Here is a 27,944-nt window from a genome sequence, read left to right as displayed (position 1 = left end):
AGGAAGAGCTTCACTTCCTGCCCTGTTCCTGTTTTTTGCTGAAGTTGTTATTATGCATAACTAAACTAAAAGCATGTATAATATCTTCTGTGCAGGTACCAGTGACAAATGTGATTAATATAATATCTATCTTGTGTATTAGTGTATCCTCTGTCAGGAAGAATCTCATTTAATGGTTCATAATAAATAGACTAGATAAAGTTTTGATTTTGTTGCAATTTGAGTGACATTCTGAGCATTGCCACCATGGGACTGGAAGATGATGCTGACGGAGATGACCAGGTGGCGGTCATCATGAAGGGAGAGGTAAGCTGCCATTGTGTGATGCTTCAGGTCTTGTGTAGTTATGTAAAGGCTTCATTTTTATTTCTTATCTGCCTGACCACAAATCTGAGGAGTATTAAATTTAAATGATATAATGATGAATAAACTGACTCAACTGATATGAATATGAACATTCTTAAACTTGTAAATCTTACCTGCTTATTTTGCTAGCTACTTTAATATTTTAGGAAACATTTATGTTTATGAATATATATGTACTGGTTATTTAAACTTGGTCCAACAATTGAGATGCAAAATCTTTTGTTTCATATCTATTTCAGTGTGAAGGGGTTTAGGGATAAACCAGTTCTTGTTGTTTTTGTCTCTGTTGGGCACTTGAACTGTATAGGTATAGCTATGTGTATCAGAACAGACCCATATTTGTTGCATTGGTCAGCAGTTTGAATATGTTCAAATTATAATAAGTTTTTCGAGCTCCATGATAATGATCCTGGCTATCCATTTATTTTACAGACTGTAACCTAAATTTTCATGGCTTTAAATCACTTAAATTGAAAATTCGAAAATATATATAAAAACGCATGAAAACATTCACTATGAATCTTCATGTAGAGAAGACTAGTTTTGTTATAATATCTGGCTGTCTATTTCACATTCTTTGATTTCAAAGCGGCTGACAATTTTTGCATGAAATTACTTCATTTCTAAACGTATTGTTAAATTAATTTTATTATTTTTGTATTTATAAAAAGTGTCAAATTGTTTTATTAACATTGTTGCATGGATCTCAGACATATCGGCTTGCGGCTCTGAAGCACAGTGAGCATCATGACGTTGAAGGCAAACTCTATGACAAGCTCTGCAGCAGAACCAGCACCAAAAATCTGTCTCGAAATGAAGTCAGAAAACTTGCCTTGACTGTGGCCAAAGAAGTGAGTAGCTTTGGTGCTCCTTATGCATATCATTCTGATGATCATAAGTGCATTTAAATATCCATAGTTCTATGGGGAGTTTAATTAGTATTAGGTTACATTTATTTAGCCTCTCCATGTTCCTGTATATGTCTTTTGAGCTAAAATAATGTTATACTTTTAACTCCTGTATTGATAAGAATTCATATGTTTATCAATGATATATGTTGGTGGTTGTTGTTGTTGTTGTTGCCCCGCGCCCGATCCCGGCGTCATTGATCCAGCCGTGGCTGGAGCCAACGCACGACCGCAGCTGGGTCCCTCCAAAGGTCTATAGTGCTGAGTGGAGTTGGATTGTTGGGGCAGTTGAAGAGGTGGGGCACATCATCCGGGGAGAGGTGGCAGTAGTTGCATAGGTTATTGATATAGGGACTCATTGAAAAGGCGTGTCAAGTAAGCAATTCCGAGTGGTCCAAGATATTTGAGGTGAAAGATGGTTAGTTTGTCTGGTCCAGTAGCCTTGGAGGGACGGGATTGTTTGATTGCGTTGGCCACTTGTGCCGATGAGAAGGAGGGACTGTCCGATAGGTTGAGGTTCTTTGACTTCCGGGTTGTGATTCTATTTAGTTTATTAGACCTGTGTTGAGTGACAGCCGTAAAGAGACTGTTGAAGCGATCAGCAAGCTTTTTGGTGTTATTGATGGGTCTCTCATTGAAGTTGATGGCGATATTGGGGTAGTTTTTAGGTTTGCCGGCCAGGGCCTTTATTGTTGACCAGAGGCGGTTCACGTTGGTGAACCAATATGTTGGTACTTGGTAGCCCTGTCACAGCTAAATTTTGCTAAGCTTTTTACCAGCAAATTGTTCCAGAATTGATATTTTTTATGCTAAATCTGTCCCAATAGACTTGAAGGTTTGACGTTATAATAGCCCAATTAAGAAGATTTTGACAGGTCTTCTACCAGGATGTTTTAGAATTTAGGGTAATAATTTATAGCATTTTGGAGAGTGACAAGCACACTGCATGGTAGCACTGGTGTCAATGTGTACATTTCTTTTCAGGTTAACGATGATAAATTTGACGCAACTGTGAACTGGCTGGATGACTTCATGCGGCGCTTCTGCTTGTCAACCAGGAAATCAAATTCACTTGGCAAGCAGATTGCAAAACTCAAAATCAAGGTTTGATACACATAGATCAAATTGTGATTTGATATTTTTCACAACTTGCTTATTTCTGGAATTATATTAAATTAAGGCTCATGCTTACTAACAGCAAATTGTTTCCATCTCTGGAACAATTGATGCCTGTTTTGGCATGAGATCTTTCATTTTGATGATGTAGCATTTTCACCCATAAAAGGTTATCAACCAGTGACAGTTGGAGAATATTTTTCTTATCACCCAGACCATTTACAAAACTACTTGTCATCCTGTTGGTTATGTCAAGTTGTTACTAATGCATTGGTTGTGGATAATGTCTGAGAGGCTGTCATTAGTTCTGGTGGGACTTAGAGTGAAATAAAAACCAAGGTTCCAGCAGAATGAAGGTAATGATAATTCAAGTGTTTATTGTTGACATAAGTGAACAATAATGCAGAAAATCTAATGTGAATGATTTGCATCAATGCTACAAATTAGACCTGGAAGAGGGAGGGAGCAGTGACATGAGTATAGTATCAGAGCGGCAGCTGATTGAGACTTTCAAGATGTAAAGATGTAGTAATAACATGCCTGTGATCAATGAACTTAACTAAAACCAACACTGCTAACAAGTTTATCTGTTAAATAGGTACACCAATGTAAATGAATTTAGGTATGATGAATGAGAACTGGAATATTACTGTAGTTAGAATAAGATAGATCTTAATCAAGGTGTGCTAAGTACTGAACAAAATTGTAATAGAAATAACAAGAAACTAATTGAATGTAGATGCATTAATTAAAAATATGAAATAGAATTGAACAGATATAAATAATAAGTAAGAAAGTTGCTATTTCAAATCTTGGAAAGAAAAGTACACATTAAAAAGAAGCAAGATGCATGTAGGGTCAAATGCATTAAATGCATATAACCAAAGCAAGCTTGAGCTCATCAGGTTAGTAAGTATCAAGATTGCATTTCTTAAACATACCTCATCTTAATGGCTACATGCAACAATACATAGATCCGAACAAGCCCAGGACAATTTCAGTTTTTAGGTTGACTGAACGCATGTCTGACCTCTTTCTATCTTTAATTTCCACTTGAGCAACCGCAATGAATCTAAGTGACATAAGGTATACGTCAACAACGTTTACGGTATATAAAGTATAAGGTACATATATGTCAACTGTCTTCCCCCTTCCCACCCCATACCTCATTTGGGGGAAACAAGTCATTATTCTCCTTGAGAAATGGAAACATTGAATCAAGAAATTACTTATCTGTTCCATGGCAAAAATGCTGTAAATAACTTCGCTGCTATAACATCAAATAGCTAAGTTTCCTGATAGGAATGAATTTCTGCCATTGCATTTCTTATGGTATTTTGCCTCGTGGGATATTACTTCCAGGTCCCATTTCTAAGGGACATTAATTGTCCGGCTAAGATTATTTGGTTCTCTTCTGCCAGTCTTCTCCTCCTCTGATGTTACTTGCCATTCTATTTTTAATATAACTTCATTCACTAACTTTTTCTAAGCTAATGATACATGGAAGCATATTATAATAAAATTTTGCATATAAATAAATTAGCAGTATTATAGTTATTATTCCTATATTAGAGTAATTTCTTCAATTTGTTTGTGAATAAATCATTAAGTTAACTGATTTTGCCTCTTCAAGGGTAATGAAGTCTGCACAAAATTCTGCAAATCTGTTTGTCAACCATGAAGTTAAACTAAAATTCTGTTAGGAAATGTGATAAATCATAAAATACCTATTTATTTGTTATCCTGGAGTTGTCAGTACTTTTTTGTGTGCAGGGCAAGCAAGGTTTGGTTGCTGCAAAGAGCAAGGGTGCAAGCAAAGCAAATGGAGCAGCAAAAGCTACAACCACTGCTTCTTCTGAGCCTCAAGACTCCAGCCTCAGTTCAGACAAGAACAATGATACTCAGAAAAATACTGATTCCAAAGCTCATCAAAATGAGACACCCGTTGCATCTAGAGTTTGTGATAAGACAACCAAAAATAACTCGTGTGAACTCTCAGTGAAGGAAACGGACAAAACTGACACAGCCAATTCAAATAAACAGAGTTCATCTGAAGTGGTGACTGATGCTAAGCATTGTGATGAATCTGATTCTGATGATGATATTGTGAATTCTTCTTTAGTGAACGATGATGAAGAAGCCAAAATAAATAAACCTCAATCTTTTAAGTCTAATAAAAGTATTAAAAGTATTGGCCCTAAAATAAAAGGAAGAAGAAATGCTGATATTATAGAAAATGGCATTCACAAGCCCAAAAAACTTGATCACCAGGTGATTGAGAATAAAAAAAGAGACTCGTCGGTTGTCAGCCTTGACACTGACCAAGAAAAATCTGTGGTGGAGGACTGTGCCAGTGTCACGAGTGCCTTACCTGACATAGACTTGAATGATATTGACATACCATTAGCAACTAACTCTGAAGGCTCGTTACCACTAATGGACGCGAGTGAAGTAGTTCCTATTTCTGAATCACCATCCCTCTTGGAAGATGCGGGGAATGACACAGTAGACTTGGACACTACTGATGGCGACCCTGGTTTAACGCTAGCCATGGCAGCTATTGCCAGCAGTGGCTGTGATGAACCGAAGCCTGCTGCTGGTGGTGGCATTAGACTGCGAAATCTCAGCGATCTTCTTTGTACGCCTGAGAAAGAAAAAATTGCCAACGACTCTGGGCGGGACAGAGGAAAAGACATGGGAACACTTCTACTAGAAGCAGTTGACTTGCCCGAGAAAAAAGTACCGGGTCGAAGTACACTGATGACACTTTTTCGCACCAAAGGTAAAGAAGACTCTAACTCGAACAAGGAAAATTCTAATTCCAAAGCTACTTCAAAAGAAAGCAGCTTAGAAGTGTATGAAAAGAGTAAAAGTGTAGCAAAACCTGAAGATGAAGGCTCCAAAAAAATTTCAGCCAAAAAGAAGAATTTCAATTTCAGTGATTACACCGAGAAAAGCAAGGAGAAGGGACGTGACAATTATGACAAGGATAGTGACAGTGAGAAGGCTGAGTCTGAGGAGACCACCACCGTCTCAGACAGCGACGATGACGACGATGAAGAAGAAGAAGAAGATGATGAAGGTTCTGTTCCTGTAGATGACAAATCCGATGCAGAATCAGGTACAAACCTTCAATTTATTTGTAAATTTTACTTATTGTTCATGAGACATAATTACTCAACTTGATTTCTAAATATATCCTTTTGCACTTGTCTTGTGTGGTAGCCTTAAGTCACGTGAATATTTTATATTTTTGGTGATTCATGACTCTGATTTGTTGAGTTGTTTTAACTGCATAACTTGCACCTCAAGCAAGTTCTTTTAGTTATTTCTCCTATACAGTGTAGATTTCAGTTAATCCTATTTAGCCTACCGGTACCTATATACAAGTAATACTACGTTTTTTGGTATTTATTTGTATTAAAACTTTCAGGTAAAGCGTCCTCAGAGGCTGAGGATGACCTCATAGAAGCCAAATGTGATGACGGAGACGTTGAGTCGGCCAAGTGGGAGGCTGAAAACGCCGTCACGTACACCAAGAAGGAAGACAAACTTTTTGAGAGGCAGTCCAAAGGTAATAAACAATTGTCCAGTGAACTAAGAGAAAAACTACGTCTACATTTGACTCAATTCTGCGCGATATTCATGCACATACGGCATTACTGACAACTTAATATAGTATTATAGACCTGGAGAAGTTTAGACTCGTGTCTTTGCAATCCTGGTGCAACATCTCCGACTGCACGACAAAAAATGATCCCCTTGTCGAGCCAAATGCGCCCTAATTAAGAAGCAGTCATAGCTCAGCAACGACGTAGGGACAGAAATTGTATTCTACTCTTTGCCTGTCTCGTTATAGGACCCAACTTACAACTATACCCATTAGTCAGGCTGACCTAGTGACGACACTTTCGCGATAGTAGCGGCACTGATATTAGAGGAGCTAGCCTTGGGTTCGAGCCTTGCGAAGCTCAGTTCATTTATTGGTGAAGCTGGTGGGTGGTGCTTGGTTGCCGTCGATGGCTGGTACTCGCAGCACGGCCTCGGGTTGGTGTCTGTGAATGAACTCTGGGCATGTGTTACTTTGGGGTGATCTTAAGATAGCATGTTCACCATTTTGCAGATCTATGTAACTTTCCCAGCTTGTGCAAACCGAATTATCATTTCAAGCATGTGCATACACTTGCACATGTTTGGCATTTTCATAACACATTAACGTGCCCTGCACATGCAGACAGCAGTATCCCGTCCAGCTTTTTGAGACCACAATAACCTGCCTAACATTTGTAGAGCTGCTGGAAAAGATGCAAACCTGCCTACCGCGATGTACAGGCTGCAATGAACAAGTCAACCACAAGATGCCTGCCCTAGTCTTCACCCATCCCATCCTCGGAGTCCTTCTCTGCAAGGTATTCTTAATATCTTGAGCCGTTATGACATCTTTATAGTTTCCTACTGTACCTATATCTGTTTCTGCGCTGTTTGTGGATTTGTTTCTTTGTTTGAAGGGCTCTATATATACCAGTTATTAAATTTTAATTTGACCAGAATAGTAACTTGTATACAGTTTTTGGAGAACATTTTATGTATGAACCGTTTAGTTCAAAAGACATTCCTGTTGTGATTCTTGAACTTTACGTGGTCGTGTTTGCCTCCAGCGTTGCCGTAAATTTTACGGTAAGGGGACCTGGAAGAAAGACAAAGAAGGTCTGGATGAGTACTGCAGGTGGTGTGCCAACGGGGGCGACCTCATGCTGTGCGACTTCTGCACCAACGGCTTCTGCAAGCCTTGTTTGCGGCGCAACTTTGGGCGCTCGGCTATTAGGGACGTGGGGCGTAATAAGAAGTGGGAGTGCTATGTGTGTAACATGAAGCCCCTCACCGACCTCAGGCTGCAGCATCGAGCTGTCCTACTAAATCTTAGGAACTGCACTGAACAAGCGCTGGCGAAATCCAGGTACTTGGTGCCTGTTGAGTGTTGAATGTTGAATATATCTGCTTTGCTTCATATACTTCAGTATTGAGTTTTATTTAATTGCTTATTTTAAGAATGAAAGTAAAGATAAGTTTTGACTCGATATCTGACCTCATATTGGAGAGAGCACAGCAGTTCAATTGTTGCCGTGCATGCTTTGCTATGCTCATCTCAATCCTTCTTATCTGTTACAAGCTCATACGCATATATGGCCTTGAAACTCGTGAAATTCATGCTTATAACGCCATGGCTTGGCGCTGTGCCAAGTAATTACACTCTCAATGCCTTGAATTATGAAATTCCCATGATTGGGCCCGCTAGGGAAATATCTACTTTTTTATTTCTCTGAATTTTAATGAATAAGTCTCTTCATCACGTGATTTCTGGATTTTTTGGCAATAATTTGTGGGAAATTTTCATTTCTAACATCTGCATGAAATATTCTGGTAAAGTTTATCATATAATATTTTTGCTTATCTTCCAGAACGGAACGCGCAAAAACTAATTTAGACAACAAGTTTGCTGTACTGAAAGCAAAGCGAAGTGAGAAGAATCTTGCAACTCCTTCGACGGAAGAAAATAATGACAAAAGTTCCTCTTCAAAAGTCGAAACTTCTCATGAACCTGAGACTGTGAACGATCCAGCTAGTGCAGAAGCTACAGAAACCTCCTCAGAGGACTCTGCACCGTGGCTCAGCACCAGCCTCAAGGACCTGAAGGACATGCTTGACATGTGTTCCTCTCAGGTTGGTCGCGTGCAGACCAAGTGGCTTCAAGATGCCAAGTCCGCTTCAGATTCAACCAGACTCCAATGCTCCCGGAGGCTCCTCCGTCTAATGCGCGCCATGAGTGACAACTTCGTGGCTGTAGAGAACAAGTTTCTGGCCAATTGTGGCAAGGATAGGGACGAGCTTGTGCAGGTTCTGCTAGGCTTGGAGTCGGAGCAGCGCGATGTTGAAACCAAATATAAAGACGTTGAGGATACGGCCCAGAAACCGGTGCCTCAATCTGCTGATGCTGACATGCAGGAAGGCGATGAAGACCCTGGTCTTGGAAATGTATTGGATGACGATTCCCTTAGCACTAAGGAGAAACACTCAGAAGAGAAAATGGAAATTCTTGAAGATGTGCCTCCCAAAACTGAAACCTCTGATAAACGCTCGACAAAAGTGAAGACGCCTAAGAAGCCCGAAACTCGTCATAGTGATCCTTCTGAATCAGAGCCCGAGATACCCAAAAGGGTTCTCAGAAATCGTGTAGAGATATCCAAGAAAGTTGAAATCGTTGAGCAGAAAGAGCCCGAAAGGACTGTAAAACGAGTTAGTGGTAGACTTTTGAGGAGTCAACAGCCAACTCGGGTCACCACAAACGACGATGACGCCGGTAATGAGAGTGGCGTTGATCCCGTCAAAGCAAAAGACGAGGCTCAGAGCAGCGCCAAACCGTTCAGTAGGAGAACCCGACGAACAAAGGATGATGAGGAGGACGAGACAGTAAGCAAAGATTTGCCCGTCACCGATGAAACAGAGCGCCCTGAGTCTGCTGATGTTCCGCGTGACATCTCAAATACAGAAGAAATGGAAGATAATGAATCCGTAAGCAATGAGAAGGATGATCTATCAAAAGAAAGCGAGGATGATGACAACGAAAATACACTCGTGTTTGATAAAGACGGCATCTCTGATAAGGAAGTTGACAAGTTTGACGAGCTTCTGAACAATAAAAAACAGTCCAATGTATGTAAGGAAAGTGTCGACAAAGAAGATGTAATTGATACCAAGACAGTTGATAAATTAGCCAACTCTTCCATCGCAAAGAAAAAGGCTCTTGTCAAATCTGACAAGGATGGCGAATCGACTTCCAATGTAGAACCTGAACAGGAATCTGCTGAAGTGAAGTCTGACCAGGAAGATTCTGAAGCCGATGAACAGTTAAAGAAAACAAAGAACGATAACAAAAAGAACTCTTATGAACAGTTAAAGAAAACAAAGGAAGAGAACAAAAAGAACTCTGATGAACAGTTAAAGAAAACAAAGGAAGAAAACAAAAAGAACACTGATGAACAGTTAAAGAAAACAAAGGAAGAGAACAAAAGGAACTCTGATGTTGGCGCATCTTCTGAATCTGACACGGAAAAGCCTGGTCCGCGACGCAGCCACCGCTCTTGTGCCCTTGAGGAAAAAACATACACCGAGGCCTCTGTTAGCAAAAAACGCGAGCACAAGAAACGCTCTCAACCTTCAGACGATGAGAAGAAGGAGCCCGAGAAGAGCAAGAAACGCACACGTTCCTGTACCGAAGAAGACAAGAAGAACGAAGGTTCAAGTAAGAAACGTTCACGTCGCGGTAAGGACGAGAAAACGGATGAAGAGTGCGACGCCGACTCTGAAAGTGATCCAGATGATCAGCTGAAGAGTCGATCACCGCGCAAGAGTAAGAAAAAGAAAAGAGATATGAAGAGGAGCGAAGCATCTGCTAGTGAAGAGGAAGAGGAGCAAGAGCAAGATGAAGGAACTCGGCTTAGTCCGCGTGTGAGGAAAAGGAAGAAGTCCGGAGAAGAGGAGCGGAAGCGCAGCAGTAAGAAGAAGGGCAGTAAGAAAGACAAGTATGCTGACATGGATAGCGATGAGTATGAGAAGAAAAAGAAAGCCTATTTTAAAAGGGAGATGAAAAAGAAGGAAAATAAAGACTCTGATGAAGATAACAGTGACGGCAAAAGTGATGATGATGCAAAGGAAGGAGGCGCGGCTGACGATAATATTGACAATACAGATGATGTTCTAGAAAAAACCTTGCAGTTGTTCAGTAAGGATGAGGTCTGTGATAACGAAAACGACCAGGACGATATTCCCGAGGAAGATGAAGCTGTGAACAACAGAGAAATCGCGGCTGAAAGTGAGGAAGATTCCGACAATTCTAAGGCTAGTAATAAGCCAACAAAAGAGTCTGAGGCAGATTCTGTCTCGAAATCGAAGGCACCAGCAGTTGCTGAAGATGAAAGTTTGTCGCAGAAAGATGCTGGCGAAGAAAATTCTCAAGCCAACGGAGATGATAAAATAAAATCAAGTAGTGAGACCGATAATGAAAGTGAAAACCCACCACTGAACAATGACGTTGCCAAGGCTGCGTTGCTGGCTGATAGTGACAGCGATCCTGCAAGTTTAGTATCGAAGGATACTAATTCATCAACCAAAAAAAAGCCTAAAGATAAGAAGAAGAATACAGAAAACGAAGCTGCCAAGCAAGAACTTCTCGATAGCGACAGCGACGAGATAATGAAAGATATCATGACAGCAGTTACTGCTAAAAAGAGTGATAAAGCCAAGAAACCTTCAAAGGAACAAGATGAATCGTCTAAGCAAAGCAAGTCAAAGAATAAAAGTAAAGCTAAAGAATCTGTTGGAAAGGATAAGAAGTCAGGCAATGACTCTGACAGTTCGCCCAGCAAATCTAAGAATAAATCTGACAAGAAGGCAAAAACTGCCAACGAGGCTGCCCTTGCAGACTTACTCAAGAGTGACAGTGACTCTGAGGCGTCCCAGAAATCCAGCAAGGACAAAAAATCTCTCTTGGAAAAATTGACTGGGAAAGCAAAAATTGTTAAAAAACGTAAAGGTAAAGTGGGACCTAAGTGCAGCAAACCCAAGTCAGATGGAGGCCAGGAGAGTGACGGAGAGCTGGAGAGACTTCGTGGCAAGCGGCAATTGGAGGAGCAAAAACCCGTGGTGGAAGTGACTGCCCTGCACCCTGTGCTGCTGGAGACGCTCAAGAAGGAGGAGTCTGTGTCCGTGGAGGAGTGTGAGAAATACCTCAAAGATATCAGAGCCAAAAATGTTAGCAGTTCTAGTTCATCTTCCGATGATGATGATGACCGCAGGAAAAAGAAGAAAGTTGCTCGCAGCGATGAGGACTCTGATGCTGAATTCAAGTCACTCATGAAATTTCAACTCAAGAAAAAGTTTACTTCTAAGACTTCGACTGCAAGTGGAGATAATGACGAAGATGATGACAGTGAAGAAGAAGAGCTGAACAATGATAAAGATGAGGATAAAGAAAAAAGCGACAAAGACGACAAGAAAGATGGAGAAAGTAAGGAGGCAAAGAGTAAAGTGAATGGTAAGAAAGAAGGGTCTAAGAAATCTAAAGAAGGATTGCTGGACATCAGTTTGAATGAGGAGGCAGAAAATGAAGAGGAGGAGGAAGAAGAGAATGGAGAAGGAGAAAAGAAGACCAAGAAGGAGAGTAAGTCCGTTGGCGTGACGCTCAATGATAAGATAAAGAAAACTCTTCTAATGAGCAGTGATGAGGAGGGAGCGGGTGGCAGCAATAGCAGCGAAGACGCTGCTACCAAACGCGACCGCGAGTTGATTGAGGAAGAAAAGAAGAAGAAATATGAGAAAATGAAAGCAAAACAAAAGGAGAAAGAGCTCAAGGAGCAGGAAGCTGAAGAGAATGATGCCACAGAAAATGAGAATAATAAGGAGGCAGACGATGAAGCTGAGAATGACAAGGTGAAGAAACCTGTCGGCAAGAAAGGTTACATGTCATTGAAATTTTCCTCTGATGAAGATGAAGACGCTGAAAAAAGTGACGATAAGGAAGCTGATAAGAAGAATATTAATGACGATTCCGAAGACTCTGACGACTCTGAGATGGAATCGCCTCGTAAATCTCGAATGTTCATTGACAGTGACTCTGACTTTGAAATTTTTGAGCCATCAAGCAGGAAGCGGAAAGCCAAAGATCCATCATCAGAGTCGGAGGATCTATCCTCTGACAACAAGAAGAAGAAGAGGAAGCGTCTCAAGAAGACCATGTCATCTTCGTCTGAAGAAGACGGCGCTCAGGACGGTGACAAGAACGCTGACGAAGAAACACCCAGCAAGCGCAAGGTGCGGCGCATCATCAAAGACGCCGACCTCACCGAGAGCACGAAGAACGCCACGCAGCAAGAGGAGGATCGACGTAGCAGAATAAAGGAACGTCAGCAACTCTACAACAAGATATTTGAAATCAACGTCGAGGCTGACCAGGGTGACGTCACCAAACTTGTGCTCGACTTCGATCCTGAGACCAAAGAAGAGCTTGTCTCTGTCAACTCTAAGCTCGTGCCCTTGCTCAAACCCCATCAGGTTTGTTTAAGTTTCCAATTAAATTTAAAATTAACTTCTCCAATGATTTATTAATTTTGTTTTCAATTAATTGTAAAATTTCTCTCATTCATGTCTTTGGATGGATGTGGTCGGAGGCCCTGTGGGTTGACGCAATAAGTTTAGATTATTATGGTATCTCTATCAAGCTAAATACTGAACTTTGCTGTAGTAATTTCTTCAATATGCTATATTTAAAATTTCATCTATATAATATATAATCACTAATAAAGGATTTCGTAAAATAATAAGGGCGCCACAATAATGAGCTCTCGTGTCAAAAATCATGTTATTGGCTTGTTGAAGCTCTTGTGGTTGACTATTCGATCAAAGTTTATCATCCAAATACGAAAGACGTTACCACCTGTTGGCGGGGTGAACATTTAATTTCATTCATGTAATATTTTATCGCATTTAGTTGAATTATTTTCAAATATAACGTAAGTTATGTTGGCGTGCAGGTGAAGGGCATCAAGTTCATGTGGGAGGCGACGTGTGAGAGCCTCGAGCGCTGCGAGAAGGAGGCTGGCAGCGGGGCTATCCTGGCGCACTGTATGGGGCTCGGCAAGACCTTGCAGGTCACTGGTGCTCTCGTGATTAGCCATCTTTTCTTTACTTAGTTTTCAATGCAATGTTTACCAAGTCCATGTTTTATTGGTATTTGAGATGTTACCTCAAATTACTGTAGCAAATCTTTGAATGCAATAGCTGGAGACATCACTCGTAATGATGTGAGCTCAGGGACAATCTCATTCTTCTTTAATCTTTCTTTAATGATCTATAAAGTCAATTTGGCTGTTAAGGATGTTGCAAGATATCAAACAGAACTAAATTGCTGGTGTCCCGCGTACTTGCCTTCTTTCATTAGTTCATATTCGACAATTGTTCTCTGGTGGACTTGGTGTGAAACATAGGAAAGTAATCAACTTTAGTTATTGTGTTCTGGTGATGGTGGAGCCAATGTTAAACATATGCAAGGTAGTTAACATTGACGTACTGTGTTGCAGGTCATCGTATTCCTGCACACGTTGCTGACATGCAAAGCTCTGCACAAGCATATGCGTCGAGTGCTCGTGCTGTGTCCAGTAAACACCGTGTACAATTGGGTCTCCGAGTTCAAGAAGTGGCTTAAAGGGAAGCTCTTGCCATTCGACGTCATCGAGTTGATCTCAGCCAAAGATTTGTGGAACAGAGCTTACCGCCTCGACGAGTGGCACAAAGAGTCTGGAGTTTGTATCATGGGCTACGACATGTTCAGGACTTTGTCCAATGAGAAGAACAAGAAATACAAGGGCAAGATGAAGGAGATATTTCAAAAGACCTTGGTTAACCCAGGACCTGATTTTGTCATATGTGACGAAGGACATATTCTGAAGAATGAGAAGAGCGCCATTTCTGTGGCCGTCAATAAAATGTCTACCATGAGACGCGTGGTACTAACAGGCACACCCCTGCAGAACAACCTGAAGGAGTACCACTGCATGATACAGTTCGTGAAGCCCAACCTGCTGGGCACCCGCAAGGAGTTCCTCAACAGATTCGTGAACCCCATCAATGCCGGGAGCTGTGCGGACGCGACCCCTCGTGATGTGAAAAGGATGAAGAGGAGGGCGCACATCCTCCATAACCTGCTCGAGGGCTGCGTTCAGGTGTGTGCTTTATAAAATATTCACATACTTGTGAGTTCACGATAGAAATATTCAACGTAAAGGCTAATGAAATGCAGGTAAATGCCATCCATAATTTTGAGAACTGCCACCAGATGCATGCTAATCAAAAGAAGATAGTAAAATACTGTGAATAAATTAATGAATAAATATATTTCTTACAATAATCCAAATAAAAAGAATGCAAACTATGAATTGGTGCGAGGATGGGTGTGTAGCATCCCTCATAATCGAATATGAATTTCATTCATTTCTATAGGCAGTATTTAATTGTGAATGACACATCTCTCAATTCATGCCGATCAATACTAGGGGTCAAGTGAGTGAGAGTTCTAATTATTAATTTTCAGATTTCTCTATACATATACCGGTACTTGCTTAGTTAATTAAATACACTCTAGATTACTTATTAATGTTGTGTGCAGCGGTTCGACTATACGGTGCTGAAGCCTTTCTTACCGCCCAAAATGGAGTACGTAATCTCAGTACAGATGTCAGATCTGCAGTGCGAGCTTTATTCTTACTACCTGGCAAACCTGGCACAAGGCGGCCCCAAGAGGGTGGGCTCAGGACTTTTTGTGGACTTTAACAACCTGAGTCGCGTGTGGACGCATCCTATGGTGCTGGCACTGCAAGCCAGACGCGCCATGTTTGATGAAGATGAGGAGGAGCTTGACGACTTCATTTGTGATGAAACAACTTCAGAATCTTCTGATGATGACAACCCCAGGAAGAAGAAGAAGAAGAAAAATGTCAAAGAGTCCGAGGAGGAGGCAGTTAGTAGGCCTGATAGTCCTGGTGATGGTGAGTTTTGGGAATATTTCTTCTTATACCTTTTGTTCTTAGAGCGCTGTTTAATTTTAGCTTGCTGCTATTTAGGAGTAAAATGTTCGAGAATCATAAATACAGGTGTGTATTTTTGTCTCAATAATAAAGTTATTAATTAGTACCAATTCGCCTCTTTTTATATCGTTGTGAATATTGCAACATACTTTCCCTAAGTATCCATGCACATAGAGTGATTCTATTTGCATGTTTTATTATCTTACGGAACTGTTTCTTTAATTATAATTATTGCCCACGCTTATATCTTATTGGTCACTATTATTTATTGAATGTTGACTTAATGAGTTTCTCAACAGATTAAATTTGATTAAAAGAATTAATTAATCAAATTAAAACATGTCACAGATTTACCCGACGGTCTCACCCAGACGGGCAAAGTGCGGCCGGACTGGTGGAAGAAGATCGTGGCAGTGTCAGTTGACTCTAACATCGGAGAAGATGAGTGGATGAACCGCATCGAATTGAGCGGTAAACTCGTGCTACTGTTGAACATCATGCGTGAGTGCAGCAGCATCGGCGACAAGGTTCTTGTGTTCAGCCAGAGCATCCTGGCGCTGGACATGATAGAGGAGTTCTTGGCCTTGATAGACCAAGGGCTTCTCGAGATGCCATCGTATGAAGACGCCATGCCGCTACAGTTTAAGCACTGGAAGAGGGAGAAAGATTACCTCAGACTCGATGGCAGCGTGTCTGCTGACATCAGGAAAGCCCAGTGCAAGTTCTTCAATGAAAAGGATAATGACAGGTACTGTATGGTTATACCAGGCTTTAAATTTCGACAATGAAAGATTACGGAAAGTTCGTCAATTAAAACATTACCGACCATCCCAAAAAATTATCGCCAAGAAAGAAATGAACACAAAACTATGGCCTGATGTTTCTTAAAATTCTGATATTTTTTTCTGGACACGTGCACTTTGCACGTGTGCATAAATAGTTTGCATTGTAGATGAAATGAGATTAATTGACTATATAGTCGCGGTGTCTTGGGTAGAATTATCTTTCTCATTATGTCTTCATCTTAAGCGCTAATGGCTTGTAATGGATAGTACAATGAACTGCAATTCCTGTGTAAAAAATTGACCCTTTTAAATACATTTGACTCTGCTTTGTGTATAATCTTTTCTTCTGCACAAAAGACTGACCTATAACCGCCTGTGTTTATGCACTGGTTCTTCTCTGAATAAATAACCTTGACAATTTCTCAGGTGCCGACTCTTCCTTATCTCCACTCGGGCTGGTGGCATCGGCATCAACCTCGTGGCCGCCAACAGAGTCATTATTTTCGACTCGTCGTGGAATCCTGCCCACGACACGCAGTCCATTTTCAGGGTCTATCGCTTTGGCCAGACCAAGCCCAGCTACATTTACAGATTTGTTGCTCAGGTAACACTTTTGTTATGTTTTGCATTGTGTTATTTGCCTGCAGTATCTCGGTAAACGCCACATAAACAATAATATTGGTATTGATTAGCAGCATTTGTTGTTTTTTTAGCTTTCTGCATTATTTTTGCTTCAAGGTAGACATGAAAGTAGGCGCCTCTTATATGTCAGACCTCAATTTCGTTTCCCTAACAAATTCTATTTTGCTTACATCAACTATCCAGATGTGCTGTGAATTTTCGGTTCATTTTTCGGTTGTTTCAATATTTTTCATAATTCCATATGAGAAATTGAGTCATAAAGGATTTTTAGCGCATTTTCTCATTTATGGAAAAAATGCCTTATTGTGCTCGTCATGTCCGTCGGTCCGTCCGTTCGTCCGTCTGTCCGAGAAGTCACGCTTTCGTCAATTTCGGGAAAGTGCGCTCTCTGTCACTCACTGCAGTGAGTACTGAGTTATATCTTTTTTCATTGCCAGGGCACTATGGAAGAGAAGATCTACTCGCGGCAGGTAAACAAAATCTCGACGTCTCTGCGGGTGGTGGACGAGCATCAGATCAAGCGCTACTTCAACACCACCGACCTCGCCGACCTCTACGAGTTCAACCCCGCAGATGTGGAGTCCCGCGACACACCCATCGTTCCAGAGGTCTTTGTCTTCTTCCTTAGTGTCTTAATGCTCGGATTCCTTACTATGTGTTCCCTACGTAGCAGTCCCAGGCCACGCAACATTGAAGTTCATTTCGCTCACTTGAAACTATCCGGCTTAGATGGGAAGCTATGCTTATGCATTAGGGCCATAGTAAGCAGCACAGTGAACATTTTTGTTAGCTTAACTCGTACTGCAAAGTAATTTTTATAGTTATTCTCTGCTTCTCATTTAATATTCATTTTTTGTGGTGTGTTCTTAATATTGATTATTCAAATAAATTTCTCTTAACTGATTTATTTAAAATATTTTTGAATGGGTCTTCGCTATTGCATCATTAAAGTTATTTATTGGCAGTTCATATTTTGATATTTTCAGCATTGGCAGCATACCAGTTGATACTGGTGCTAATATTATCACCCATTGTATTTACTGCTGTTCTTATGTCTGTTATTCACGTTCTTGCAGGATCGATTACTGGCCGAGCTGATCATCCGGCATAAGAACTGGATTGTGGGCTACCACGAGCACGACTCGCTCCTCGAGAACCAAACTAATGAGGAACTCAGCGAGGAGGAGCGCAAGGCTGCATGGGAGGACTTTGAGAACGAGAAGAAGGGGCTGGGTACGACGCAGAGACCTATCACCAATTATCCATCAATATTGAATACATCTGTTGTGTCTATGCTACTCGTATCTATAGGCTTAATAATTAAGTTAGTGTCAGAAAATGAAGGATTTATATCTTTCCATTCTCGAAGGATTTATATCCATAATCTCCAGATATATTAGTTATCTTCAATGTTACTCTCACCTCAAGGCTTGGTTATCTTCAGTTGTAAAAGGGTTCATGTAACAAGTAGAAGTATGCAAATTGTAATCTATTGTTATTATGATTTTGTGAAGCGCTAGAATACTACTACTACTCTCATTATCATGATGAATGTATTCTGTCTTTGCAGTACCGCAAATGGGCAACCGCGCAGTCATGAATTATGGCAACAGCAACATGCCCTTCCCTGCCTCCGTCCCGCCCTTCGATATCAACCAGGTCATCCAAACCATCTTCACCCAGGTATTGTAAAGCGATTACTCCTCAATATTGTAATGTATCATCTACCAGCGTACCGTCTACTCCTAGGCATTGCATTAAGTGTTATAGGGCTATCATGATCTGCTAAGGACTAAAAACACAGAAACAGAACCTAGATGTACCTAGATACAGTACCTAGATACAATACCTAGATGTACCTAGATACCTCCAGTCTCGGGTGTAGCTTGTTAGAAATTATGTAGGATTTCGTTTTCCTAGTACCGTAGTTTCTGAGGCTCTGAATAAGCTCGTGGTCTTTGTCTGCGGTCCTCTGTTGTGGGGCTAAGTTGTTATATTATTACGTGTCGACTGAAAAAATAGTTTAATTTTACCCACTCTCGTGTGGTGCGGCCGACGTCCCGTGCGAAAGACCTCTTGTACGAGTATCGTCGTTTCTCTTGCTGTTCTATTGTTATATACTTGTTTGTGATGAATAATTGCTTATAAATATTTTATATAACTAATGTAATTATATATATACTATATATATTATATGTAAATAAAATAAGCCACTAATAAATAGATATAATTATGTAATACTATTAATGTAATAATTGTATGTAATTATGCCTCATAGCTGCTGCGTTGTTAGACACCATGTGCTCATTATTCTACTAAATATTGCATGCCTCTTCACGTTCGTTTGTTTGTTTGTTTCCCTTGAACAATTTTTAAAATTTCACGATGAGTTCAATGTAACTAATTAGATTATTTATCTTTATTACCTACCAGAACCCGAACCTGACGCAGACCCAACTCCAAGAGAACGTCATAATGGCCACCAGACAAATACAAAAAATACACCTGAACCACTACCAGCGCATTAGAACTTATGTATATAACGTGAGTAAAACCTTACTTTTTATTATAGAACTATGAACCCAGTTATGTTCTTCATAATTGCGATGTTTCTTCCTTACAGCCGCATTTTTCATGACTCCTAATACCTCATAAACCTACCTCTGCTGTGTGCGGCAAATTTTGTGTTTATAAACTCTGTGCTACGCTAGGTAGTGCGACGCCGTCAAATGCTTCTAATATGCCGGGAATAGAACCGGGGCTTACTGGACCAAACTATGCCTAATTGAATTATTTAGTGCGAACAGTTTGGGTGCCATAGAGATGTCTATAACACCATGAAATTATGTAAACAACTTTGATCTATAACATTATGACATTTCACAGCTGAAGAACCCACTGCTTGGCCCGGAGGTACGAGCTCAACTGCCGTACGGGGATCAGGTGAACTTGTTACCGATGCTGGAGGCGCAGCTTGCGGTGCTCGAGGACAACATCACCAAAGAAAATCTCGTCATCAACAAGATGCAGCCAACCGTTGCGCCTTCATCATCTCAGCTCGTTAGTCTTCATTGGCCCTCCCAGAAATTTGTTTATTGTACTCCCAACCTAAAAACTGGGTTGAAGTTACTGTTGATTTAACCCTTGCTCGTTGTTCATCATTTTATTGATAATTTTTACTGTGAAGTGAAATGTTCATTTTTATGCCTAACTTTTTCATTGATTGTGCTTTCCTACTCGTCCTTTCATCCTATAAAATGTCAAAACATCTAAATATTGAACCTTGTTTTTTGTGTTCACATTTCTCCCAGTTTTCTACGTAACTTCAATTATAGTTCATCCTAAAACCTCAATCGGTTAGAAAACCTTTAACCTATCATATGTTTAACTTTCCTAACAACCTTCCTTCCTTAACCTTAATAACAACCTTGAATGTTAATTTAGTGCTAAATGTGAGTTCGGGAGGGTTAATTACGCTACTTTATCTTATAAGTATTTAGCAAGATTGGGGATGGTGCGATTTGGAATTCTCAATTTACAAAGATTTCTATGCCTGGCAACACCGCTCTAGCCTGCCAATGTTAATGCAGATGGCGGCGGGTGTGGCGTATGGGGCGCCAGCGCTGACGGGGGGCAGCCGGACCGAGCAGTTCATTGACCGCAGTAAAGTCATCCAGGCGAACATGATACAGAGGTGAGGTGCATCATAACTTGCATCAGGTGCATCATAACTTTAATCAGGTGCATCATAACTTGCGTCACTGATGCGTACTTGTACTGGACTGTTGAGGTGAGGCGAACATAATATACAGGTGAGGTGCATCATAATTTGCATCACCCTCCTCCCACTCCTCAAGTCGTCTCACCATTAAGTCACTCTCAGCCCTCATTTTGGATGGCCATATTCTCAATGATAACATCCAGACAAACGATATTATCATAACCACCCCACTCTCTGCCCCCCTCCCCCCTTCACTTCTCAAGTCGTCTCACCACCAAGTCACTCCCACCCCCATTTTTGGATGGTGATGTTCTGAATGATAACCTCTTTAATAACGATATTGTCATAACCACCCCGCAGGTCCTCCTCAATGGTCACGCCCGCCAGTGTGGGGCGCATGGACGGCGCAGGCGCGTCCACCAGCGCCGCCAACGCCGCGTCCTCCACCTCGCAGATGATCAGGGCGCAGCAACTCGCGCGCAAGGCGCAGAAAATGCAAAAGCCAAAAGTATAATCACACTTTAATTGATATAATATAGAAGTCATCCCTAAAAATTATTGCTAATTGAATTAAATTTGAATATGATCATGTTGATAATGACGGCGACAAGGTGGTAGGATTTTTTCACAAATAATGCAGATGTTCAGAAATGCGAGTTGTGATATCAACAAATAACTTACTTAATGATGGCAACTTGCTCAACTTTTAATGCCTTAAGTTACACACGTATTCGTATTTCTGTGCGCCCATCAATCTATTTAAAATGAATTTTTATGAATAAACTAATGTTTGCTTTATCTCTGGCCCAACTAATGTCATCTCTCCCCTACAGAAACCTGGCAGCGCTGAAGTCGTAACTCTTGAATAAGCACATTTCTTCTATCCTCAAATGCGGCTCTTTTGAAACTTTTCTTCCCTTGAGATTGTTTGCCAAGGATTATCGGAACCTGGCCTCGACCCAAGAACTGCAGTCATGCCAGCCCGTTTCTCGCTGTATTACCGAGTCATGATTACGATGGTCGCAAGTTTGTTGCTAATCTTAAGTTGTGAAATAATCGTTGATTCAGATCCCAGAAATTAAAATTTAGAGTTCCATCGAAGTGGAGCAATGGAGTAATGGTCTCACCATTATTTTTAAGTTTGTATGTACCAGCCTAAAGGTACGATAATCGATGATTAACTAGCCAATATTTGAAAATTCTACTACTAAAATATTTACTAAATATATATTTAGTAAATATTTACTAAAATATTTAGATGTCTAATCGACATTTGATCTTCATCAGACAAAAGAACATTGACGTCGTTCCGTAAACCGGCTACTTCCTCAATAATCGGTGTTCATTTCTTTCAAGGGTATGAATCTCTTCTACATTCTAAGGAAATTATTTTCTGTATGAACCCTGTCGTTTTTTGGTATACTAACTTCTAGCGCTCGCCCCAAACAACGTTTCCATTTCGATGTGATCTTTTGGTTGTGGTGTCGTCATTGTTAGTGGTGAAACATTGTGTTGGGGCGTAGGCAGTACATTGACCTTGTATCACCAAAAATACATGATTTGATCTTTGATTCATGTTGGACCTCTCCGGCAGTCCGGTCCGGACCTAGTGCAGTCAGATGTTGTACGTCTCCGGTCTTATTTTGTGCAGCCAAAGTTGCGGGCGCTATACGAGTATACATACGTCAGTGTTAGATAGAAGTCACTACTTTATGATGGAACTTACTTATTATACGTAGAAAGCAAGAGAATTGCGTTTATTGCTTATTTAGTTTGATGTCGTTAGACATTTTTTCAGTTAACGTCTTTCTTATATTGACTATGTAAATAATTGGACCTTCTAAATGCTGGCGAGTTATAGCACCTCTTCTCTCGTTGGTCATTGAGGTCAACTTCTATTGCGTTTTGTTTGGGCTGAACCCTCTGCCATACTGGATTACTCTGGGCAAGAGACGTCCAAGTAGAACTGAATGCGTAGAAAATGTATACTCCTAAGTGTCATTAGTTCTGTGATGGAAGATACGGAGTTACTTCAAGTCTTCTACTAACGATCGGAAGATACTCAAAATTCTGCTCTCCGAGATATGTGGTGCCTCCATGAACATGAATGTTGAAGGATCTGTACCCTCTAACTTTTTGGTATGCCTGTATCATAATCTGAAACGGTAGGTATGTCTATTTAAACATTCATTATTTATTATGCCTTATTTATAAGTTCCACGAATCTGACCCGACTATGTTGCGCTACTCAAGGTCCATTATGCATGTGCATAGCTTGGACGATGTTAGGCTGACTTTTTTCTATGAATCTGCTTTGTATTTGTTTTGCTTGTTTGAATATATGTTCAACCTCAGTGGGAGATCGTTTCTGTTGTAACGTGAGGAGGAGATTAGGAAAACCCAGTTGGTTAAACATCTTAGAGTGCTCCTCTGACCGTACTGTCCATGACTTGAAATTCCTATTTCTGCTTTTGTCCATTTAATCATCAATATTTTTAGTCTAGTATAAATGTAACTCAACTCTAATTGAATATTGTTTCCTATTTTAAATTTAACAACAGATAAAATTATAAATGAAAGGCCAGTGCTCGTATGCATCATTAGTTGGCTTCGTTCTTTGTACTGCACGCTGTCATCATACTTCCAAAAGTGTGTCGTTGGTTAGCTTCCCGCCTGTTTTTGACAGCTGTTAGTTAACTATAGCTTCTCCAAAGTGAGTAATCATAAGTTAAATAAGAGTAGGGTCTCCTAAGAAAACCTAATTTTCCTCTGGATAATCTTTTTTCACAATGAAGAATCTATATAACTTTTCAACAGTTTCACGAGAACCCGACCATACTGCGATGTATCGGCAGTCAGTGGCATTGATGGCTTCATGTATGCGCTATTTTATGCCTTGCCATCTGGAAAGCATTTCTCGTATATATTCTATATTTTCTTGGGTATATGGCAGTCGTATGTGCTAAATATTTTTTTTTGCCACTACTCGCTAATTAGGTGTCGAAATTTACATATAGTATGTTCATTTTTGATAGCGGCTCAACAGGATTGAATAGAATTGGCCTTGCCAAAAATTCGCTATAATCCGCTTGTTGAAATTACTTGAATATATAAGATATGTATTATGTCAGACGTATTTAATACATCGTTTATAAGATATTTCTTCGTTGCTAATTCATGTGTATTCTGCGTACTTGAATATTTTGCTGGTACTAAAATAATGGAGTGATTATCATTGGACTTAACTGTGTAGGTGAATAATATAGTTTGGTTAATGATCGATGATAAAAAAACTTCATGCTAATTGTGAAACTTATGTACATACTTTCCATGGAATTCCATCGATGTTTAGCTGTACTTCAAGTATAAATAATGTACGTTCTGTACCACGTGACGTGTCTACGTGACATGTCCACGTGAATCTGTACTAGTAAACGTATTCTCTCTTGTGTGATTCTCTATTTATCCTTGCTCTGCGCCTCCTTCAACCAGATATAGCCATGATAATTTAATGTTTCAGTTCCCCATCGCAAATTGCGTTATATTCACAAATTGCGTAATATTCGCAAATTGCGTAATATTCGCAAATTGCGTAATATTCGCAAATTGCGTATTATTGGGGTTGAGATTGCTGATCGATTTAGAGTCATAACAATTCACAGTTTATCAGGCTTCATGTGTGACAGTGTGGGTATACCTTAACCCCGTCACTGTCTTTTCCCTGAACTCACTTTGGCTTTTTATTATTACTTCAATTGTACATAATTACTAGTCTACAATTAATAATAGAGGCCCGGTATTCTGTTAATAGTTAGCAAAAATCGTTTGTAGCATGATCAATTTTTTCTTTCCAGTTACATACTGTACTCTAATGAGAGTCCTAACAATAATGCTGAACAATGTAAATTTGATACCAAAATCCCATACTATATAGTATGAACTGGTCGTTTGCACTATTTGTTTTCTCATAACATTATTCAAACGCCAAAAATTAGGCCAAACTTGGCTTATTCTTCAATGCCTACGGTACTCCAATTTACTACCATATAGCATAGTCTGCATAGATGATGCCATCAAAAGCTTTCTATAATTGACGTGATCATGCCTATCGATTAATGTTTATGCCAGACGATTGCTGCCAACTTGACAGTTGACACGCTTGTGAGTGACCTTGGGAAACGTTATCGTTGCGTAGCAGCAGCGCGAAATTCGACACTATCAACAAATGATGAGTCGTCAACAAGTGACCGTGAAACTCGTGCTGGCATGCATTGGTCTTGTTGCTGTTGGACTAGTGTTTGTTTCACTAAAAAGCTCATCTCCTGAATCAAGTTCTACTTCTAGGTTTGCTGCTCTGAAAGTAAACAAAGTAAGTACCTAGTGCCAGAATCTTGGTTTACTCCCACTAGTCAGTAGTCACTAACCATAAATCAAGCAATTTGATCAAGATCCTGTAAGTCTATCTATTTTATAACTGTAAAATTTCTATTTGAGTGGTTTTCCTAAATCCTAACAGTCGAAAACCACACTAGGTAACTCAGGAAAACCAATTCACATTTCACAGCTTAGGAATCCTAAGCTATGAATTCAATACTTGATAATGATTGATTGAGCAAGCAATTTATTTTTTTGTGCAAGAAATTTATTTTTCACAGAATCACAATGAATATTAATTTGCCTGTTAGCCTATTAACAGTTAGGATAGCACTATACTCTATAGCAGCAGGCAAAATGGCAAATTAATATTCACTTTTATTCACACTCACAGTCTCACAGGACTGTATACCTAAGCTTAATAAGGTGGAAAATTATCCAGAAATGACCCATTAAGAAGGCAGTTTTTTTACCTTCGGCTTCAAGCAATAAACTATAGTTTTTATCTGAAATTTTGTATAATTCTGCCTTATATTTCTGATTACTCATTAACTCCTATAAGGCGAGATCATCGAAAAATGTGTCAAATTTGACAGTTGACCTTGCTCTACCAAATAGTGAATAACTGTTTGTATAGGAAGAATATTAGGGTTTGAGACTTTTAAATACATCTGTGAATATATTAGGAATCCTTTAAGTATAATTGTATTTGCTGATTTCAAGTGGTAAATAAATTAATAGATGATTAAGTTGAGAAATGGATTTAGACTCATGAAAACTAATTCCGTCACAACTTGAATTGGACACACACAGATCGTTCCAAGCTATGTACATAAATTAAAATTTTCTTATTTAAAAGCTTAATAGTTGTTAATTAAAAGCGTAATTAAGTAGTGTTCAATATTCATTAGTGTTCTAATTCAAAGCCTTGTTGTATTCCAATACAGCTCACACAGCAAACGGAATTCGAACACGTGGATGATGGCATTACGTATCAGTAGAATTTGAAGCGCGGACGGAATACGCCTTACCACGTGCCGAATATTGACACACACAGTGTCGGAATATAGGGATTTGGTAGGTTTGCATTCTAAAGGCTTTTAAATAAATATGGCAACATTTTGTGACGTTTCATCGTTGCTGGCACGTACGTTGTTTTGCAAGTCACATAAAGCAAACAGAACTCGAATAACGCATACGGTTTTTTTTATAGTTTTTCATTTCTCAATGGGTCCTTAATGTGTCGTAATATACCGCATTTACCCTACCGTAAAATGGTGTAGCTTAGACCACTTTTCGTTTTTTAACAAAAACCCCCACAACTCAAAAACTATTTGACATTGAAAAATTTTGTCAATGGGCATTAAAGGCCTAATACTGAGGCTACATAACACAATAGAAAGATTTAAAAAATTTGCATATCTAATAGGTTAAAAAATTAAAAATGTGACCAAAAAAAGCTATTATTTAAAGCCTGTCAGAGTACCCCCTCCAATTTTTTTATTTTTTGTTAAATAACTCCAGGTTTTGATGCATTGTAGTAGAACTCTTCCAGTTACATATGCAAATGACAAATTTTAAGAAAGTGTTATAGTTTGCAAATGGGGGGCGCCGTCCCCAAATGGGGTAGGTAACTTAGACCACCTAATGTCAGCCCTGACGGGGTAACATAGACCGGCTTGGAAGTTAATATAAAATTACCATATATAACATATTTTATGTTTGACAGCCTATTTATGTTTTTTCTTTATGTTTCAGACTCTACAGAGTCTTATATATGGTAATTTTAACTTAATTTCCAAGCCAGTCAACATTACCCCATCAGGGCTGCCATTAGGTAGTCACATTTCCCTCATTATGGGGCAGCGCCCCCCATTTGCAAACTATGACACTTTCCTCAAGTTTGTCATTTGCATATGTAACTAGAAGAGTTCTACTACAATGCACCAAAACCTGGAGTTATTTTACCAAAAATATAATTGATTTTACCACCCGGTCTAAGTTACCCCAAGAGCTGGGGTAACAAAGACCATCACTTTTTTTGAAATTACATAAAGATTATGAGAGGCAGAAGCCAGCAATTTATGGTGAGTGAAGCTAAAGTATAGACCTGTATTTTGCATGTTTCAATTCAAGTTTAATTTAGCTAGTAAAAAAATGGCATCATTTATAAAAAAAAAGTTGTCTAAGTTACCCCATTTTACGGTATGCTAATTCAGTCAATCACATTTTTAAGCCAACACCTGTGTCTGTGTGCAACTTTTATGTAAGTAAAATTTTTTAATATGGTGAATATTTTTTTGCTACAGATCTTAGCATAGGTACTTTTCCAAAATCTCAGTTTTCATAATTTTTTTCAGAGATTTTTTAGAGGTAGTAATGTATAATTTCTTAACTTGCTTTATGCCACATAGATAGGGAAAATGTTGAACTATTTTCATTTTTAGTTTTGCACTATTTTTAGTTTTGCAATATTTTGATTAGTTTAGCTGCTACAACATTTCTACAAAATGTCGGAGGACTGTCCCTTATTACCCCACCCGTCCCTTATTACTCTGTTTGATGGTAATAATACTAGTAGGAGATTATGTTAGGACTTGGGAGTATGAACTATAAACTTCAAAGATTCTTTTGTAATGGTACAAAACAGGATTTATATAAATCTGATAGGGGTTTCTGACTGATAGGTGTCCAAGTAGAATTGTTAAACTTTTGCAATTTGAGTAATTTATTTACATTGTGTACGTAATTTAATTATATCTTAGTTTAGTAAAAAATCATCCTTTTATTGCCCTACCCATTGGTAGGCATTGAATATATCTACTTGCTGAGCCACGATTGGATTTTTGACCCATGGTTTTATGGATTTGCCAGCCGCAATTCCATTTCTCACCCAAGAAAAGCCATTTACATGCCTCAAACTTATTTACTAAGTCCGGTGTACATGTTACCCCAAATCTCTAATTTTTCCCTAGAAAAGGCAACAGTAATATTTGTCTACTTTAGCAGCAACTGAACATGTGATAATGCAGTCTGACCGCTCTGACGTGAAAGCAAATATGCAATCTTCAACAAAATGTTTTGGGTTGACTCGTTACATTATGATCTGCAGGATATATTGGTGGGAGCATTGAAGTACTGCGGATTGAAGAAATGTAAAATTTTATGAAATGACATGTTTGCAAAGTGCAACCCATGATTACTTAAATCAAACAAAAATACATAATGTTAGACCCACAAGATTTCATACTTGCTGAAATTATATTATATTAGAGCCACGATATTTCATAAAAAAGTAGGACTTTTCTCCACCTGCCCATTGGTCATCAAGTCCAAACCAGAAAATTACATCTCTCTGTTCACCATACTGTATATAAGGTATCTGTTCTGTTTTAGC

The 27,944-nt window shown here is 39.5% G+C and overlaps 2 protein-coding genes across 3 annotated transcripts in view; both read left to right on the top strand.

Annotated features, from left to right (window-relative positions):
- Nucleotides 1-95: 95 nt before the first annotated feature.
- On the top strand, nt 96-23,622 carry LOC108672667 (transcriptional regulator ATRX). 2 transcript variants are annotated; one of them, XM_047883156.1, is made up of 21 exons: nt 96-306; nt 1,077-1,217; nt 2,259-2,378; nt 4,164-5,472; nt 5,824-5,964; nt 6,681-6,799; nt 7,049-7,347; nt 7,850-12,497; nt 12,977-13,093; nt 13,523-14,164; nt 14,608-14,986; nt 15,374-15,773; nt 16,237-16,414; nt 16,890-17,060; nt 17,529-17,685; nt 18,023-18,135; nt 18,886-18,996; nt 19,339-19,512; nt 20,043-20,146; nt 20,534-20,681; nt 21,007-23,622. In XM_047883156.1, exons 1-21 carry the CDS (start codon nt 247-249, stop codon nt 21,040-21,042), a joined length of 9,567 nt encoding a protein of 3,188 aa, XP_047739112.1. In that variant the 5' UTR covers nt 96-246; the 3' UTR covers nt 21,043-23,622. The 2 variants fall into 2 exon arrangements, with proteins under 2 accessions (XP_047739112.1, XP_018015859.1); XM_018160370.2 differs by having other exon boundaries at nt 4,164-5,511.
- A 533-nt stretch (nt 23,623-24,155) lies between these two features.
- LOC108672670 (protein ABHD14B) overlaps nt 24,156-27,944 on the top strand; it is an 8,712-nt gene continuing 4,923 nt past the window's right edge. Inside the window, exon 1 of the mRNA XM_018160375.2 lies at nt 24,156-24,542. Coding sequence (XP_018015864.1) covers nt 24,399-24,542 — 144 coding nt within the window. The 5' untranslated portion in view covers nt 24,156-24,398. The remainder of the gene's footprint in view (nt 24,543-27,944) is intronic.

Source organism: Hyalella azteca, unplaced genomic scaffold (assembly GCF_000764305.2).
Source record: "Hyalella azteca isolate HAZT.00-mixed unplaced genomic scaffold, Hazt_2.0.2 contig12157, whole genome shotgun sequence".
NCBI classification, from domain to species: Eukaryota; Metazoa; Arthropoda; class Malacostraca; order Amphipoda; family Hyalellidae; genus Hyalella; species Hyalella azteca.
This window is presented reverse-complemented; position numbering and strand designations above follow the sequence as displayed.

What these genes read in the sequence shown, in the direction of transcription:
- LOC108672667 (XM_018160370.2), top strand. Translation starts at nt 247, where the DNA reads ATGGGACTGGAAGATGATGCTGACGGAGATGACCAGGTGGCGGTCATC. An exon ending in CAAATCCGATGCAGAATCAG is followed by an intron (nt 5,512 to 5,823) that starts GTACAAACCTTC and finishes TAAAACTTTCAG; the next exon opens with GTAAAGCGTCCTCAGAGGCT. An exon ending in TTTTGAGAGGCAGTCCAAAG is followed by an intron (nt 5,965 to 6,680) that starts GTAATAAACAAT and finishes TAACATTTGTAG; the next exon opens with AGCTGCTGGAAAAGATGCAA.